Source organism: Neovison vison, chromosome 8, assembly GCF_020171115.1.
Source record: "Neovison vison isolate M4711 chromosome 8, ASM_NN_V1, whole genome shotgun sequence".
NCBI classification, from domain to species: Eukaryota; Metazoa; Chordata; class Mammalia; order Carnivora; family Mustelidae; genus Neogale; species Neogale vison.
Window position 1 is genome coordinate 27,150,332 of NC_058098.1, and position 17,515 is coordinate 27,167,846.

Genomic DNA, 17,515 nt, shown 5'->3' on the forward strand with positions numbered 1-17,515 from the left:
TCACACGGGCTTTGGACTGGAGCCACCCACCTGAGCAAGCCAGCCAGAGGTCCCTGCAGACGTGGAGGACAGTCTCCATCCTGGGGCAGGAGACCGCGAGTGGAAGCCTGCTGCTCCGATGAGAGGAGCTGCTGCTGGTGAGGGTGGCCGTGGAGGTTGGGCTGCCCAGCCCCTACCGAAGCTGACAGGTCTTCCTCTCGTGTCCGGGGCTAACACGAAAGCCCCGCACTGCAAAGGCAGGAAGTTGGAGGCAAGCCCACAACCTCACTGGCTCATGGAGGCTGCTGGGCCAATTCCAACCATCTGTACCTCTGGAGAAGACCACTAGCGAATAGAGGGCCTTTGTAAGGACAGAGGGGAAAAGGCAGCAGGTGACACAGCAGAAGGGAGAGGGGTAAGGGGACGAGGGGATGCAAGACGGGGAAGAAGAACAAGCCAGGCTGAGCCTCAGGGCCAGTCACCTCTTGGTTGCATTTGGCAAAAGCCTCCGGCCTGTTCTTCCCTGCAGTCCCCGCATAATCCCTGGATGAGCCCAGCGGGGCCCCCTGGCATGGGGCTGACTAGCGGCATTTATGGACCAGTAAATGTTCACTGAAATGGAAGTAAAGCCCTCACACATGCTCGCACACCTCTGCTCAGGAAGCTGCCGGTGTGGGAGGGGCCGATCCCCACATCACAAGGCCAGGAAGGACACACTAGCCCTCCCGCCACCCCAGCTGTGGTCAGGAGTGTCAGGTCAAGGGGTAGCACGGGGCTGGCCAGTGGTGGTGGGACATGGCCTGAGCCGAGTGATGCCTGTCCAGCTTGGGCGCCGTCCCATCTCTGCTCTGGGCCAGGGAAGCATCAATAAACGTCCTAGACAACACGGATTCATGCCTCCGAAGTGGCCCCAGGCTCAAGGTGGACGCCACTTGGTACTGCCCTGGGCTCCCACTGTCCAAAGGCTGGCAGCGTTAAGAGGTGTTGGTAGACTTTGGCTAGAACAGCTCTCAACACCTCCTCTGAGGAGGCAATTACATGTGGAGATGAAGTTGCATTCACATCACTCGGATTACGTTCCCAAACCAAATGTCCGCCTTTAGAGCCCAAGGCATCTCCCGAAGTATGTGGAAAACAGGCAAGATCCCCCCAGACAAATGTCCCATGTCACCTGTGCTGCTTAACTGGGACCAGTGCCCCCGGGCAGCACCTGGAGTGTGTAGGTCATACCTCTTGCAGATGAAACAGAAACAGGACTGCAGGTGCTCCCCAAGCTCTCCAGGTAAGTCAAGGCCAACTGAAGTCCCTAGACTCCAGCACAGTCCCAGGCCAGGGGTGGGGAGGTGAGGGAGCACAAGGACGGAAATGTCAGGAGATTGATTAGTAACCACATATGGCTGTTTATTTTATACAGGGCTCTGTACAAAATATTTACAGATATTCTTTACAGAATAGTAAACCACCTGAAGATAAAAGGATAATGCTTTCTTCTCATTGGCAGGGAGAATCCTGATGTCAGCAAAGCTACCAAACAAACGAACCCCCTCCTTAGGCTACAACAGAAGCCTGTGCCACTTGCTTTCTGGGATCCGAAAGCTGTGGCCCCGGGAGCCTGATCCCATGCCCCTTCTTCCCTCTTCCCCAACAACCCCTTTACTCTTTACAGACAGGCCCCAGTGCTGGGCAGGAGGCGTGATGCCGCTGTCCATCTGTAAAGGTGATAAGGGGACAAACTTGCTGGGGAAGAAGACTGGGACTCCCTGCTGCATCACTACCTCTCGGTCCTGGAACAATTTCCTCTGTCTTCATGATTCCACCACTGTCTGTAAGAATCCATCCACATTACACTTACCCCAAGTGGGACTCCCGCTAAGAAAATGACCCCTCACTTTAACCTTTGGTATTAAAGTGCTTAGCGTCCCTCACGTGACGTGGCGAAGACACCTGCCCTCACAGCTCTGGGCCTGCCGGCTGCCCGGCGTACTAAACACCCTCCACTCTGCAGTCTGGAGATGCTAAGGGAGAGGACTTCTGGCACATTCACTTGAAGAAAACACCTGCCAAGAGAACAGTGCCCAAGAGACAGGAAAATGAAAGTACATGGCTGCTTCATACTCCACACCTCAATTCTTTAAAGCAGCGAAAGGCACTTTTTTCCAAGCCAGCGTTCATCGCAAACAAACTTGGTTTCGCTTATAGGAAAAGCTGGCCAGGACTGAATGATCCATCTTGTCCCCTAAGGCCTGGAAAGCCCTCCAAGAAGCTTGGGGCGGGGGCTGGCTGGTCTCGGCCTCTCCTGAGTGCTTCAGGATGCAGTGTGTCCCTTCTGGTGGCTGACAAGTCTCCAGTGACATTTCCAACCAGGAAGGAGAGACCAGCAGTTGAGGAGATAAAGGGAATCCCCCCACCGAAGCCAAGGCAGGAGGGAGTGGGAGCCTACTTGGGAGGAGAACAGTGGTCTGAGGAGAAGGAAGGAGAGCAGGCCTGGGGACGCTCTGGAAGGGTGGGGCTGGAGACACACAGAAGCTCTAGCTCGAGTGAGATGTTCAACAGTTGAGCAGAAAGGAAACTTCAGGGCCTTAGAAGCTCATCTTGCTGATGAGGACTATTTTTCCCGTGAAGGAACTATCATTTTTAGAGGGAGGGTACCTTACGTGTTGGGCATATGTAATTCTAAAAATAGTAATAAAAGTGTCCTTTAAGAGCAACACCATGTGGCTTGTGGGAGAGAAAAGGGAGGAAAAAGAAGGCAGGCAAAACCAGTTTATATCTGGGCCCTACAACCTCACATTCCTTCCTGTTTGACTGGGAATGCCCAAGCGATTTCTAGGCTGAAAATAGGTCGGATTTACCTAGTAACCTAGTTCACGGCTGTCTGATTTCTGACCAGCTAATGGAGCTGCTCTCGAGAGGGGCCGACCTTATTCCTGGCTAGCAGCCTCTGTCCCTTGCCTCCAGTCCAAGGCCTAACTCCCTCAGCAGCAGCTCCTGCCTCCCTAGCCCAGCAGCAGAAGATAGAACAGAAGGCTATCTTCTTACTCACTACAGGGCTGCCAAGAGGGTCCCCAGTAACCAGGCCTGGCGGGCTCCCCAGCAGCTGGCAGCTCCCTTAACCCACAGCGCCCCCCTCCCAGAGGCACTGGTGGGGAGTGCAGGGAGCAGGCGGCGGGGAAGGAGAGGAGTCCCATGGCCCGGCCCCCAGGGACAGCTGCCAGGTGCCAGCAGCCTCTGAACCGAAGGCGGAGCAGGGGCAGGTGGGTGGGTGGGGGGGCTGGGCAGGAAGAGAAAACCCTTGACAGAAACCCTTTTAATAAAGGAAATGCCACCCCCTCCCAATCCTTCCATAGAAGGGTGAGACCTCAGTTGCCAGAGGAGGACGCGCCCTCCCTGGCCTCTAGGGGAACAGCTGCAGCTGGAACTTTGGGGCCCACTCCAGGGCGCTTTTCACCACAGCCAGAGCGGCCGCTCCAAGCGCCACCGTCAGCCCCATCACCGCCAGCTTCACAAAGCGGTTGGTCCTCGGTTTGGTCAGGACGTCTTTCGTTCGGTCCTCAGGTCGCAGGAGTCCCCGAAACCGCTGCCGCAGCACCATGTCAGGCCTCTGCTGGGCGGAAGCCAGCTCAAAGTCTTTGAAGGTGGAGGCGGCCGTCCTGCTGGGGCGGAGAGACAGAAGAAGGAAACACCATGAAGGAAGAGAAGGAAGGAACAACAGATCCTTACAGAGGCTGAGGGCAGAGCTGCTGCTGCTCAGAAGGCTCTTCTTGACAGAGACCCATGAAGACTGAAGTAGGGATTCCTCGGGCCTGAGCTTAGAGCTCTGGAACTATCCCCCAGCCCTGACCCCGCAGACACCATCCCCCACCACTTCTGCTCATGCATAGACACCCCCAGTTTGGCCAGAGCCTCAGCCCCACTCACTTCTCGGCCTGCTGCTGGGCAGCTGCCTCCCGAGCCAGTTCAGACGGCGGAAACTGAACAAACAGGTCTCCGGCTCTACTGATCAGCGTCTCATAGGGCAGGTCCTGAGGGATCTGGGACAACAAGTGGTGGACCGAGGCCATGTCACAGTCACAATCCAGGACTTCCTGCTCTCGATACAACACGATCTGTGGGGAGCAAGGCCTTGCATCAGAGATCGGGCCACGCACAGCCTTCGCCACTTACACATCCTTCTCCTTAAAGAGGAATTTAAATCAGTAAGATGGCAGACTCCTGCATCCAGCTACGAAGGAATAATGTACGTATGCTTTTCCCAGGGGGCTTTTCCCAGAGGGCTGGCCCTTCCTGCTACAGGCAAACTTCCGCCCCAGGAAGTGGAAGGCTGACCAACGAAATGCAGGAGGTTCTTTAAGGAGGAAGAAAAGGAAAGGGATCACAGAGGTTCTTTAAGGAGGAAGAAAAGGAAAGGGATCACTGAGCTCCCACACAGAAAATAATGGTTCAAAGCAGCAGAAAGAACAGTCTTGCTCCCCTTTCAAAAGCCCTGAAAGGTGTCCATGTGCTCCCACCTCCGCCCTGACCTCCACGATTCAGGCCGTCCTAAGAACTGGAACCCCACCAAGCCCCATCAGTGCTCCCCCGTCGTGGCACACCTCCTCCCTCCCTGGTCTGCAGCCGGCAGTCTCTCTACTAGTTCCGGGAGAGGTCGAGAGGAACAGGGACAATTCGTAACACGCACGAGCATTTTAAAGGTTCTGAAGAATCATGCAGGAAACAGATCTCTAACTTGGTTTAACCAAGTACTTCCCAATCCTATTTTTACACAGGACCTCATCCTTCCCCATGTGCATCCTTCACATTGCACAAAGCAGTGTCCGGGGGCATCAGTCTGGGAAATGCCGTCTTTCCCACCTTCCCATAATAGCCAGGTTTCCCTTGAGGGAAAACAATCAAGCTGGAATGGGTGATGGTGAACCTAGGTGTTGGCCTGTGGCTTGTACCTACCACGGCTGCGAAGTAAATGGGCATCAGCGGGTGGCAGGCCAGGAAGAAGTCATATAACCGCACGACGTGCCTGAAGTCAGACAGCACATGCCCAAACCAGGTGATGAGCCAGCTGAGGGCAAAGATGGTTCCCACCTCGGCACTAGGAGCAAGGAAACTCAGATGTTAGATTCCCCGATGGGCTGTCCCGTCCCGTTCCCTGGAGCATCTTTGTCCTCAGTGCTCATGAGAAGGAAGAATTTCGGAAATACACTTCCTGGAAAATTCAGCCCCCTAGGAATTCAGTATCTTCTCACCAAACACAAAGTCCTCAAAACATACCCACCATCATGACACTAAAACTATGAAGGGCTCCTGACTGCCTTATCTCACTGGCTGCTTTCCTAATACCTAACCAATGTCAATTACAGGAAGAAACAGCAGCTGTTATCACAGAATACCATGGTTTTCTTTCTGAGAAAGTCATATATCCAGACAAAGGCACATATTCTCAGGCTTAAAGACACAACTGTATTAATTGTTACCATGAGATGATTGAAACATCTTAAGACAAAGACATTATTTTAAAAAAAGGGGGGAGAGGAAGGTGAGGCATTGGCCAAGGACTAATTTCTAATTACACAAAACAGAAAATAGAAATCATATGAGATTTGCAAAGAAGCATTTCTTCTCCTTGGACCCTGGAGAATAAAACAACCAACAGATGGCCTTGTCTCCTTCTTGATTCGAGATCTTACAGTAGTATGTCCTTCTCTTGCAGCAATAACCTCAAAGTCCACCTCGGCACACTCACCTCCCTCCACCCCCAGCTGTGACCTCCTCAAGGGCTGTGACATCTTGCATATTCCGCCCCCATGAGCACAGTACCCATTAAAATGCTCCCAGACTGTACAGAACTGAATTACCCAGCTTGCTGGCGAACAGAAAGGACAACTTGAAAGAACTTAACACTAGTCAACATGTGACGGTGGTGAGATAGAGCTGGACTTGTGAAGAAGAGACCACGGCCCGGAGAGAGTCAAATGGATGTGGGTGCGCGTGTGCACGGATATACCTAAGTGGAGATGGGGGTGCCTGGGTGGCTCAGTCATTAAGCATCTGCCTTTGGCTCAGGTCATGATCCCAGGGTCCTGGGATGCAGCCCTGCATTGGGCTCCCTACTCAGTGGAAGGCATGCTTCTCCCTTTCCCACTCCCCCTGCTTGAATGCCCTCTTCTCACTGTGTCTGTCTGTCAAATAAATAAAATCCGTTAAAAACAAAAAAAAAAGTGGAGACATGTACGTACCTCTGCATGAAGTCATGCAGCTCGGGATTCACCTGGTCAATGATGGGCATCAGATAGTTCAATATATGCTTGGTGTTGTCCATTGTTGGATCCATGAAGTCCCTGCATGGAGAGAGTTCAGTGAGCTCGGTCAGATCAAATGCTCAGATCAGGGCCAAGTGGGTAGAACGGGGTTCCCGCCACTGGAAAACGGGATGAGCAAATGGGCGGAGGATTGAGCCTCAGCCTCACATCTGCCTGCACCGGTACCTGAGGTGGTGCGTGGACAGTTTCTCCACCAGGGAGGCCGTCAGCTTCTCGCCCACCACCAGCAGGAACGTGACCACGATGTCGTGGTAGCCCTGGTAGTAGTGCAGCTGGGGGTTGCGCTCCAGGACCAGGAGGATGATGTCGATCAGCTCTTCCTGGAGCCCCTCTCTCTGCTGCTCTGGCATGCCTGCGGGGGGAAAAGGGAGATACGCCTGAACGCCCCAAGCAGCCTGCTACCATGGAGGGGAGGAAGACGATAAGCAAATGATTTGCCAAGTGTTTACTAACAAGGAGGAGTTATGAACAGCCAGGCAGCACATACTAAAACCCCCGCCTCACCAACAATACTCGCATATGGGAAAGAGCACGGGGACGGTGGGGGGGGGGGCACCAGCGCCCCCTCAGCCCGCTGCCAAGGCTAATAGTGCCGGGCACGAGACCACCGGCCCGTGTGTGCCCCCTCACAGGGTGCCCTGAAAACAACTCGGGTTCGCCGCTGGGGGGTGCCTATCAGCAGGCACCTGCCCAAGTCTACGCATGACATAATCCAAACTGAGGGGAATTTGGTAAAAATAACCAAGCCATAAAACACAGAGGAACTACTCTCCAGGATCAAGGAGGCTAACGAGACGGAATGACTGAATAGGAGCTGCTTGCATTCGTATAGCCTTTTCTTTTAAAGTACTTTACAGCAGTGAAGGGTGAGACCTGAATAAAACCTACAGGTTAGTAGCAGTGGTTTTCAGTGTGTTGCTGATTTATTGTAAGAGCCTTGTTTTTTGGTTCTTTTTTTTTTTTTTTTTTTTAAAGATTTTATTTATTATTTGACAGACAGATTACAAGTAGGCAGAGAGGCAGGCAGAGAGAGAGGAGGAAGCAGGCTCCCTGCTGAGCAGAGAGCCCGATGTGGGGCTCGATCCCAGGACTCTGAGATCATGACCTGATCTGAAGGCAGAGGCTTTAACCCACTGAGCCACCCAGGCACCCCGGTTCTTTTGTTTTTTTAAAAGATTTTATTTATTTATTTGACAGAGAGAGAGATCACAAGTAGGCAGAGAGGCAGGCAGAGGGACAGGGGGAAGCAGGCTCCCTGCTGAGCAGAGAGCCCGATGCGGGACTCTATTGCAGGACCCTGAGATCATGACCTGAGCTAAAGGCAGAGTCTTAACCCACTGAGACACCCAGGCACCCTTAAGAGCCTTGTTTTTAAGAACCACACCCTGAAATATTGAGGGGTAAAGGGACACCATATCTGTAACTGATTCTTAAATAGTTCAGGGGGAAAAAAGCGTGTCTGTGTGTGTGTGTGTGTACAGGAGACAGACAAAGCAATACTACAGCAATACAGCAAATATAGTTAAACGTTAACATATAAGGAAATCTTCATAAAAGGCATCTAGGGAATTATTTGTCCTATTTTTGCAACTTTTCTATGGGTATGAAATTATATAAAAATAAGAAAATTAAGAGTTGCATGTTTTCCTCTAACCCAAACTAAGAATCACAGGAATATATCTTGATCCAAGACATATCTGGAAACCCCTTCTCAAAAAAGCTTCCTCTAAAAGACCCAATTAAAAGAAAATGGAACTAACAACTATGGTTAGGGAAAGTAACCAAAGTGGTAAGAGAACAAGACTAAACTCTGTTTGAATTTTCAGAGTAAGAGAGGTTAGCTGAGCTCAAAAGAACATGGATGTAAAAAGAACATGAAACCACATGGAAAGTGCGGCCCACACAGCGAACCCCACAGACCGATGTTCCATAAATGGAAGAGGAAGAAAGGGTTTAGAGGAAAAGCAGGTTACCTAGAGGGAAACGAGGGCACCTGCCTGCGCGGTCTCATCCAAACCAGCAGGAGAGGGAAAGAGGACTGGACCATGGGCAGACATTTTTATCAAAAGCAAGCGGGCAGGCTACTGGCTACACAGGAATCATAAGCAGGGGCTCAAGCAAGATTTAAGAGGCAAAATCCAAGCCAGAGCATGGTTTCAGAAGAGTAAGGCAATGAGTTTAGAGGCTCCTGTCCCCTTTAGCAATCTTCCTTTCAACAAAGGAAGGTAAGGCTGCCGAAGGAAGAGAAATAGATCATAAACACGAGGTCTGTTGCCCAGCTTCCTTCGCTGTGAACATGAAGACAACAGTGGGTCATTCTCAAGTCTCCCAGAATGGTTAGTGATATTTTCAAACAGACCCTTAAAACGTGCAGGGAATGGCCTCCCTTCTGATCCAGGGACCCAACAGAGGCATAGATAAGATATCCCTATCTGTATATCTAATCAAATGAAGGTATGATACCTCTTAGTGCCCCCTTGTAAACCCATCTGCTCTTTAAGGCCGGATGATGGCCCTAGCAGTCCCTATGGAGTCTCTTCGGTGGCTCTGAAGGGGGGAAAGCCTCTAGGTCTCTCATCCACCACCTCTAGGCCAAGAGAAATCACTCTAAGCCAGGCTTTCATGGTGGCGGTCTGAACATGACCGAGCCGGTGAGAGAATGTCTCAGCAGACTCAGAGTACAAAGGGCCCCTGAGGAGGCAGGGGCCCCCTCGAGGTCACACTGTGGGCCCAGACAGAAGCAGCAGCATGAGGACGTGTGCAAAGCTGGGACAGCAACTCCCGGGTGGCGGGACTAAGGGCGCTTCTCACCAGGCGGGAAGCGCCGCAAGGAGCGCCTGACGTCCAGCAGCACTTGCTGGTAGTCCTTGCTCACTTGCCGAAGGTCCTTCCCTGTGGGAGGAGAAGGAACACGTTACTGCAGGAATGTCTGGGAAGCCAGATCAGGGACAGAAACGTTCTCGTATGGTATCAAGGGCCTAGAGGACATCCTTCAGCTTTTTCCTGAAGAGGATGGGACACCAGGAATCCCCAGCTTAGCTCCTTCCACACAGGTTGTTTCATTTGAGTCACAGCGACAGTAAGAGGAGGGACGCACACTGTTCAGGGTGAGGCGGAAGGAGCAGCAGAGAAGTCAGGAAGCCTACTGGAGGCTGCTCCTGCGTGTCACTGGGGGACTGCTCTGAATTTCAACATCCACGTGGGTAATATGGGGCTATTTCCTTCCTAGGTACTTCTCAGGTGACTACACTGATCAAACGAGATCACGAATGCCGAAAGCAAAGATACCCAGGAAACCCGAACATCTATGCAGCCTGGGGAGCGCTGAGCTGTTCAGGAGGGAGCACTAAGATATGCTCACACAAAGAAGAACATAACAAAAAAAAAAAAAAGAAGAAGAACATAACCTCTCTTGACCCTGAAATTTAAAAACTAAGACACTGTGAATAGGAGCCTGTGCTCGGTGGAGAAGTCCAGCGCAGTGTGAAAGTGAGGCGGCAGTCTCTAGCTGTTGAAAATGGAACCGGTGTACATTTCCCTCAACCCCAACTCAGTCTTATCTAACAGGTGCACATTTCCAGCACAATCCAAATCCAAAGCTCCCAGAGGAGCCTGCGTAACACTTCCCTGCACACAGACTTCATCTTCTAAAGATCTGGAAAGTCTGGAATCTGACAGAAGAACATCATCTCAGGGTTTAGAGTGTGAAATGTGGCAACATCTTTTCCTTCCCACTGAAGGCTGACTGCTCAGATGCAGCTGGTTTCCAACAGCCGAACACTGGGCTGCTCAGCAGCGCCCTGAGCGCATCAGCAGAGGCAGTGGGACTCACGTGTAGCACCTGGCACACAACAGGAGCACAACCAGTACCTGCCACACGAATGATAGCTCCAGCACCTGACTCTGACCATACATAGCAGGAAAGCAATCAATGTTTGTTGAGTGAATGAATGACAGAGTGGACTCACTGCTCTCCCATACTTTCTTTGTATTTTGTACTATATTCCAAGGAACTGCTTTCTCATGGGCCTTACAAACAGTTAAATAACAGCCTTTCTTTTCTTTAAAAGATTTATGTATTTATTTTAGAGAGAATGTGCACAAGAGCACATGGGGAGGAAGTGCAGAGAAAGAGGGAGAGAGAATCTCAAGCAGACTCCCCACTGAGCATAGAGCTCCACATGGGGCTTGATCCCATGACTGCGAGATTGAGACCTGAGCTGAAATCAAGAGTCAAACTCCCAGCTGACTGAGCCACCCAGGTGCCCTAGTAACAGCTTTTCATACTGTTACAGAACTTTAGAATTCAAACTGATCTTAGTATTTCCCCAATAAAAAAGTTTTGTTTTGTTTTGCTTAAGGACCAGAGACGTATTCTCTCTCCCCATGAACCAGTGTTTCTCAAAATGAGTTCATCTGCACCAGCATTAGCTGGGGAGTTTGTTAAAATACAGATTTCCTATAACCCACCTCTAAGTGAATATAGAACCTGGAATAATAAACTCCCCTACCTAGCCAATAAAGGCTATCGATCAACCTAATAAAAGCTCATTCCATTTTTTGAAGAAAATTCCACTTATCAGTTTTAGAGTAGGCCCAAACATGTTCTAAATTGCTTTAGGTTTACTCATTTACTGTTAGCTTAAAATGAGTATCAAAATCAAAGATCCTGGAATTTTTTTTTTTTTAAGATTTTATTTATTCATTTGAGAGAGAGTGAGAGCAAGCGAGAGAGCACAAGTAGGGGGAGTGGCAGGCAGAGGGAGAAGCAGGCTCCCCGCTGAGCAGGGAGTCCAATGTGGGGCTCAATCCCAGGACCCTGAGGCCACGACTTGAGCCGAAGATAGCCCAAACAACTGAGCCACCCAGGCGCCCCCTGGAATCTTTTTCCTTGTGTCCTAGACAAGTTTCCCTCAGAATCACCCCTCACCATTACCTGATATAGGAGGTGGGTCATTGGTGTTGACATTGAGGAGCTTGGGCCACACTTTCTGCCTGATCTCATCAGTCAGGAGCCCCCCTTCACTGATAGCCATGCGTCTAAGGGCAGCCACATCGGTGGGGTCACTGTCCAGAGCCTGGTATATCTCTGCCACTTTCTTTTTCTTTTTGGCGTTCAAGTCTGCAAAACAAAGGAGAAAAGGCACCAGGTGCATATTCAGCATGTGTGCATTTTCTGTGCTGGGCTCAACCTCCTTATTTGGTTTGAGGTACAAGTAGGTATTTTTAAAGTTGATCTACAGATCTGTAATTAGTGCCTAAGTACAAAACACTTAGTGCAAAACACTAAGGAGAAAGGAATTACAATGATAATAAACAGGGAATTCAGGCATATCTGACACTATTAATGTTTTGGAATAGAATAAAATGCTTTCTTTCCTAGTAACAAACTTCACAGAACAGACATATGTCTTTATATAAAAATGTTTTCCTTTTGTTTATATACATGCCACCAAAATTCAATACTTTTAAAACCCTGTGAGAAAAAATTCTCCAGTTACATGCTAACACAAGTGGTAACATCAGAATTACAGAGAGATTTTTTCTTTTTTTCTTTTTTTAAAGGAGACTCCACGCCCAACGCCCAATGTGGGGCCTGAACTCATGACCTAGAGATTAAGAAGAGTTGCATGCTCTATCAAATGAGCCAGCCAGACACCCCTACATTGAGATATTTTCAAAAGCAGAATACTGAAGGTTGTATTTGGGTCTCCAGTTGGCTGGTGCTAAGGGCGGCGTGATCATGCACACAGAGCAACTGCTTCTTGAAGACCATGTGAGTTACGGGTGTGCAGAAAGTAATGTTTTAAGCATCTTATGTCCTTATGTGATAGTTTGTGATTTATACACTAACATTTTACTGTGTTTAAACTCCTTTTTAGGAAATTGGCTGAAAGTCTGTGGTTGATGTATGTCCTATGGTAATTTTTCTATCGAAAAAAATGTTAATATGCTTTCACAGTTTAATGCGGTATATCTAATTTTAGGAAGAGCAAATGCAATAAAAGTTAAACAAGACAATGCCAAAGAGACGTTAAAATACCGTGTAGTATAACTGCCCCAAAAAGGGATGTGCGGACACCAAGAGCTCAAAGAGCCTGCTGGAGGTCAGGCTAACTTGAGAATGCCTTACTGAAGAGCGTAATTTCAAAAGGAAGGGGGGATTTCAAGAGGAAGGTGGTGGGGTAGGGAGCAAAAGCTAGACTTGGATCCAAGAAACACAGGGTCCTTTCATCTAACAGGAAACAGTCTCATTTGAGAAATACTGATGTAGCTTAAAGAAGGTGCATGATCCAGTTAAGGGAAGGTAACGCTGGCAGGAAGGTTAGGCTTTAGAAGGGTCACTAAGCAGCTTTCCTCAGTAACAGTCTATTCTGAGACAAATTGTTTCCATCACCAAGACACACATTATTAACACCATGAAAGCTGGTACTAATGGTCCTGGTTACCTACGATAGCAGTGACATACAAACCACACAGAGGCATCACTGGCCAGGAGTCACATGCACCCAGAGGTGCAGACAGGAATACAACACAGGTGACTCTTCACCCAGGTAAACCAGTTCTCCTGGCTAGACTGTTACTTTCCCCGGTAACCGAGTAGGGTGACCCCCTGCTCCAGTTTGAGAGATTCTTGGTTTATGTCTATAGTCCTGGCATAATTACCCACAGTAAACCCCTCCTGCTAACTGCACTCTCAGAAAAGTCCCAGCTTGGATGTTAAATTAAATGGTAACTCAACCTAGAGATCATGAAAAAATCAACTGTCAGTTCCCTCTGTTAGCATAGCACCTAACAGGTCTAATGTTTGTTTATAAGATGCATCAAGTTCTTAAAGACTGACCGATTGACTGATTGATTTAAAGTGTGTGCATGGAAGGAGGGGGAATGGGCAGAGGAAGAGGGGGAGAGACAATGTCAAGCAGACTCCCCACTGAGCGGGGAGCCCAACATGGGGCTTGATCTCACGACTTTAGCCAAGGTCCTCTAAAAGGTTTTTCAGGGGCACCTAGGTGGTACAGTCAGTTAAGTGTCCAACTCTTCGTTTCAGCTCAGGTCATGATCTCAGGGTCATGAGATTGAGGCCTGCATCTGGCTCTGGCTCAGTGCAGAGTCTGCTTGAAGAGTCTCTCCCTCTGCCACTCCCCCTCTAAAATAAATAAACAAGTCTTAAAAAAAATTTTTTTTTTCCATATCAGCAAAATATATATTATCTACACTAATGAAACCTTATGTGAGAGTACATACTGATTATTTGGTTTAAGCTTACACATCAAGAAACCTTTACAGTCCTTTTTTTTTTTTTTTTTCATTTTTGAGTAAATTCTACTCCCTCGAATTCCCAACCCTGAGATCAAGAGTTGCATGCTCCACCAACTGAGCCAGCCGGGCGCCCAGAGAAAGCTTTACAGTCTTTCAACATAAGTTACACTGAAATCAACCAATGTTGGCCAAAATCGAAACAATGGAAGACCCAGCCAGAGGGGAGACAGAGTCCCTCAAACAGACACCTCCTGTCCCATCCCTTGAACTCTTAATGCTGACACTGGAAACTAACTTAAAATCTTTGAACTTCATACCTGTACCAGATAAAGATCATGGGAGAGGAAAGCCTTGTCTTACTTGGAGTAAGGTTCCTACTAAAAACAAAATAAAACAAAGTAACCTCTGTTTCTGGAAGTCCTAATTAGTTTCAACAAACAGTATCTAAATTAGCAGAGATCCATTAACTACCTGAAACATGAAGACAAGCATGTATTAAGAAAAACTGCTGGGGGCGCCTGGGTGGCTCAGTCAGTTAAGCATCCGACTCTTGATATCAGTTCAGGTCTTGATCTCAGGGTGGTGAGTTCGAGGCCCCTGTTGGGCTCTGTAGAGCCTACTTAAAAACAAAACAAAAAACTGCTTTATCCCAACAATAAAGAAAAATATTCTAGAGAGTAAACCAATCTGATCATAAGGTCTACAAAGGGCTTCCAATATTAGTAACTTTGCCAACAATTCTCCAATATGATTAAAAGCAGAACAAAACTCTCATCTCCAAATTCCTCACAGAGAAGCAAAACCAAGGAAACTGAGTTAAAGCCTCACAACCTAGGCACATTACAACAGGTCACAAAACCCATACTGCTTGGAGCACTATTATGCCATGAGGACAGATGTCATACAAAAACACTAGCAAAGGGTTACAAGGCCAAAGGCCCCAACGAAGTAATATGAGGAGTGAGTAGGAGGAAAGGAAGATAACAGAAAATGAGCCCAGAGAAACAAGGTGTGGACACCAGGTGCTTCACCAAAATGTGGCTGGTTCTATTTATTATGGGTAGCACCCATCAGAGGGCGGAAAAATGGGAAGCCTACCTTAATCTTAGGAGAAATAGGGATTATTTTCCTCGTACAGAGTAAACATTACTAATTTTAAGTGTCCTGTTTTAGCTGTATGTAAAACACATTCAAAAACACTGCACAACCATGATTTCATAGAAATTACTGCTTAGTATGAAACTATAAAAATCTGACAGAATCGTTTTCTTCTACACAATTCAGTAACATTAAATTAGGCGGCACAGGATCGAGACAGGAAGTAGATTAGTGGTTGCCAGGACCTGCAGAGACTGGAGAATGGGGAGTGATGGGGGTTTCTTTTTGGAATTAGAAATGTTCTGGAATCAGATGGTGGCTATGATTGCACAACTCTGTAAACGTGCTAAGAACCAGTGAACTACACGTTTTAAAAGGCTGGATTTTTATGGCAATTAAAGAAATAAGTGGTGCACGTACACTGCGTAATTCAAGTCGGCGAGAGATGAATGAAGTTGGGGAAACGTGCCTTACAACTAGGGAGGAGGCACCAGGAGTGTGCAGACGTGGCCGGACAGCTTCGAGTCGGGGATGGAGGCTCGGCCTCAGTTCTCCGGGAGACCCAATTCTCCCCAGACGTGACGAAGCCGGACCAGATCCCCCGCCCGTCCTTCGCATTGGGGACACGAGTCGGCCAGCAGGATTCCTCTGGTCTCAACATCCGCTGACTCCCAAACTCCAGAATCGCTTCCCTTTCAGACGTGACCGGGCCCATCACCCTTTTCCTCTCCCGGCATCCCGACCCCGGCCCGCGGCGCCTGGGCACAGCCCGCGCGGTCCCTCGGGGCCCCCCAGCCCGCGGCACCCCCAACCCCCACCCCCGGACGCCGCCTGCAGCCCGGGCCGCTCCTCCGACAGCTGTCTCTAGCCTAACCCCGAAGGGCCGTCCCTGCCCCTCGGGCCATCCCCGAAGGTCGCTCCTCGGCGCCCCCGCAGGCTTCCGTACCTGTCTTCTCCGCGCCGCCGTCCCAGCGGCTGGAGGTGGGGCCGTCGCCCTGCGCACTCCGGAGGGCCATGTCCCGGGGGCCCGGGCTCGGGCCCGAGCCCCGGCTGGTGACAGAGCTGAAGGAAGACGCGGCTATGGCCGCGGGACCCACAGCCGGCTCTGCCGGACAGGGTAGAATCGGTCAGCCCGCGGCGCGCAGGCGCGCAGGCGTCCCCGCGCGGGCCCCGCCCCCGCGCCGGCACGTGACCGGCGGCTGCGCCAGGCGGAAGGCGGTCGCGGGGACACAAGCGCAGGCGCTCTAAGAGGCGAGAGGAAGAGCGTGGGGATCCGTCCAGGGAATTCTATACGAACTGTAGAGCCTGGCAGGCACACTTGAGTAAGTGTGTTCAGGATCAGATTTTGCCATTTCTTTTGCTTTTCTTATCTGTAAAATGATACTGATGATGATAAACTTACTGAACTCACGGAATTATTGGGAAAGTTTCTACAACACTTAGAAACGTATAGTAACTGCCCCACAATTATGAGCTATTATTTTTGTTTACCAAGGATTTTACCTCTATTTCACCTCCCCACGCGAGCTCCCGTCGTCATACTTGGTGACTTCAGGGTTCAGAAGAACCCAAGCATACAGCTCCGCAGGTTGTGCACTGCTCAAGGCCAGAAAGTGGGGTTCACATAGCTGGTTATGTGAGTTGTACCCTTTTGAGGGGTACAAACTGACTATTCACGCAAAATGAGCATGTGCTCTTATCATCTTATCTATCCTTCTTACTATCTTACTGTCTTATCATCTATCTTCCCATGAAAAGATAAATGTAAAAATTTGGGAAAAGCCCAGAAGCTGAGATTCATGATGGAGTGTGGGGCACAGGCACACGCTCTATTCTTGCCTGCAGTGCTGATGAGACAGTGAGTGACCTGCTCTCCTCCCCATCACAACTCTAGGGCTAAAGTGTGTGGTCTTTGCAAGGCTTGGACCAACTCTCACCCTCTGTAAAACAAGGGAGCATGGCTAGCTCTCAGGGAAAAGGGAGAGGGAAAAGCTAACCTTAAATGCTCAGCCACTGGTTCCAGGCATCCCAGTGGAGATAACCAGTTCTTGTCCTAGGCTGGGACCCCATCTCCGAGCAGCATATTGTCTAATTACAGTTCACCATGAAGTTGTGATAGTTTAACCAAGAATGCCGTTTTGCCTTGTGATTCTCCATACACTCTCTTTTATTTTTTTAAAGATTTTATTTATTTGACAGAGATCACAAGTAGGCCGAGAGACAGGCAGAGACAGAGAGAGGAGGAAGCAGGCTCCTCGCTGAGCGGAGAGCCTGATGCGGGACTCGATTCCAGCACCCTGGGATCATGACCTGAGCCGAAGGCAGAGGCTTTAACTCACTGAGCCACCCAGGTGCCCCATGCACTCTCTTTTAAAGGAGCACTAGGTGGCAGATGAGAATTAAAAAAAAAAAAAAAAAAAAGCTTTCCCAGGCCAACAGAAACGAGACTATCATTCCTGTGTTGTGATGGGCAATACCTATTGCCCTGTGGCCTGGGCTTAGAAGCTGTAGGTGAGCTAGGGTCTGCTAGGCTGGGTTGCCAGGGGACCCAGGACACCAGGAAGTATGAATATTTGAAAGACCCCAAATCACAAAGTAGAGATTATTGAACCCTTTTGTTTGTTCAACAACTATTCATGGTCCTTATGCAGAGCAGGCCTGTCCTGGGACCCAACATAATGAACCTCTTCAGCTCAGGGTGATGGGAGAGATGGACTTAATTTACAAGAGGTAACAAGTTCTAGAAAAGAGGGAAGAAGCTTAGAAGGTTGGAGAAGCCCAAGGAGGGACACCAACCACAGAGAAGCAGGACAGGAAAGGGTGATGGGGGAAAAAAAAAAGACCCTGAGTAGTGATTTTGA

At 49.4% G+C, this 17,515-nt stretch overlaps 1 protein-coding gene across 3 annotated transcripts; it reads right to left on the minus strand.

The window, feature by feature from the left end:
* Positions 1-1,355: 1,355 nt before the first annotated feature.
* On the minus strand, positions 1,356-15,764 carry TBC1D20 (TBC1 domain family member 20). 3 transcript variants are annotated; one of them, XM_044263303.1, is made up of 9 exons: positions 15,601-15,643; positions 15,075-15,346; positions 11,230-11,415; positions 9,105-9,185; positions 6,459-6,645; positions 6,210-6,311; positions 4,924-5,065; positions 3,898-4,085; positions 1,356-3,629 (listed from the first exon to the last, which is right to left on the minus strand). In XM_044263303.1, the coding sequence occupies exons 3-9, from the start codon at positions 11,327-11,329 to the stop codon at positions 3,374-3,376; spliced, it is 1,056 nt and encodes a 351-aa protein (XP_044119238.1). In that variant the 5' UTR covers positions 11,330-11,415; positions 15,075-15,346; positions 15,601-15,643; the 3' UTR covers positions 1,356-3,373. The 3 variants fall into 3 exon arrangements, with proteins under 3 accessions (XP_044119238.1, XP_044119236.1, XP_044119237.1); XM_044263301.1 differs by lacking the exon at positions 15,075-15,346 and having other exon boundaries at positions 15,601-15,764; XM_044263302.1 differs by lacking the exons at positions 15,075-15,346; positions 15,601-15,643 and adding an exon at positions 14,028-14,105.
* Between the last annotated feature and the right edge of the window lie 1,751 nt (positions 15,765-17,515).

Coding starts and splice junctions, on each gene's coding strand:
- TBC1D20 (XM_044263301.1), bottom strand. CDS start 15,670: ATGGCCCTCCGGAGTGCGCAGGGCGACGGCCCCACCTCCAGCCGCTGG. Junction 9,186..11,229: donor TGACCCACCTCCTATATCAG/GTAATGGTGAGG, acceptor CTCCTCCCACAG/GGAAGGACCTTCGGCAAGTG. Junction 6,312..6,458: donor CTGTCCACGCACCACCTCAG/GTACCGGTGCAG, acceptor CTCTCCATGCAG/GGACTTCATGGATCCAACAA.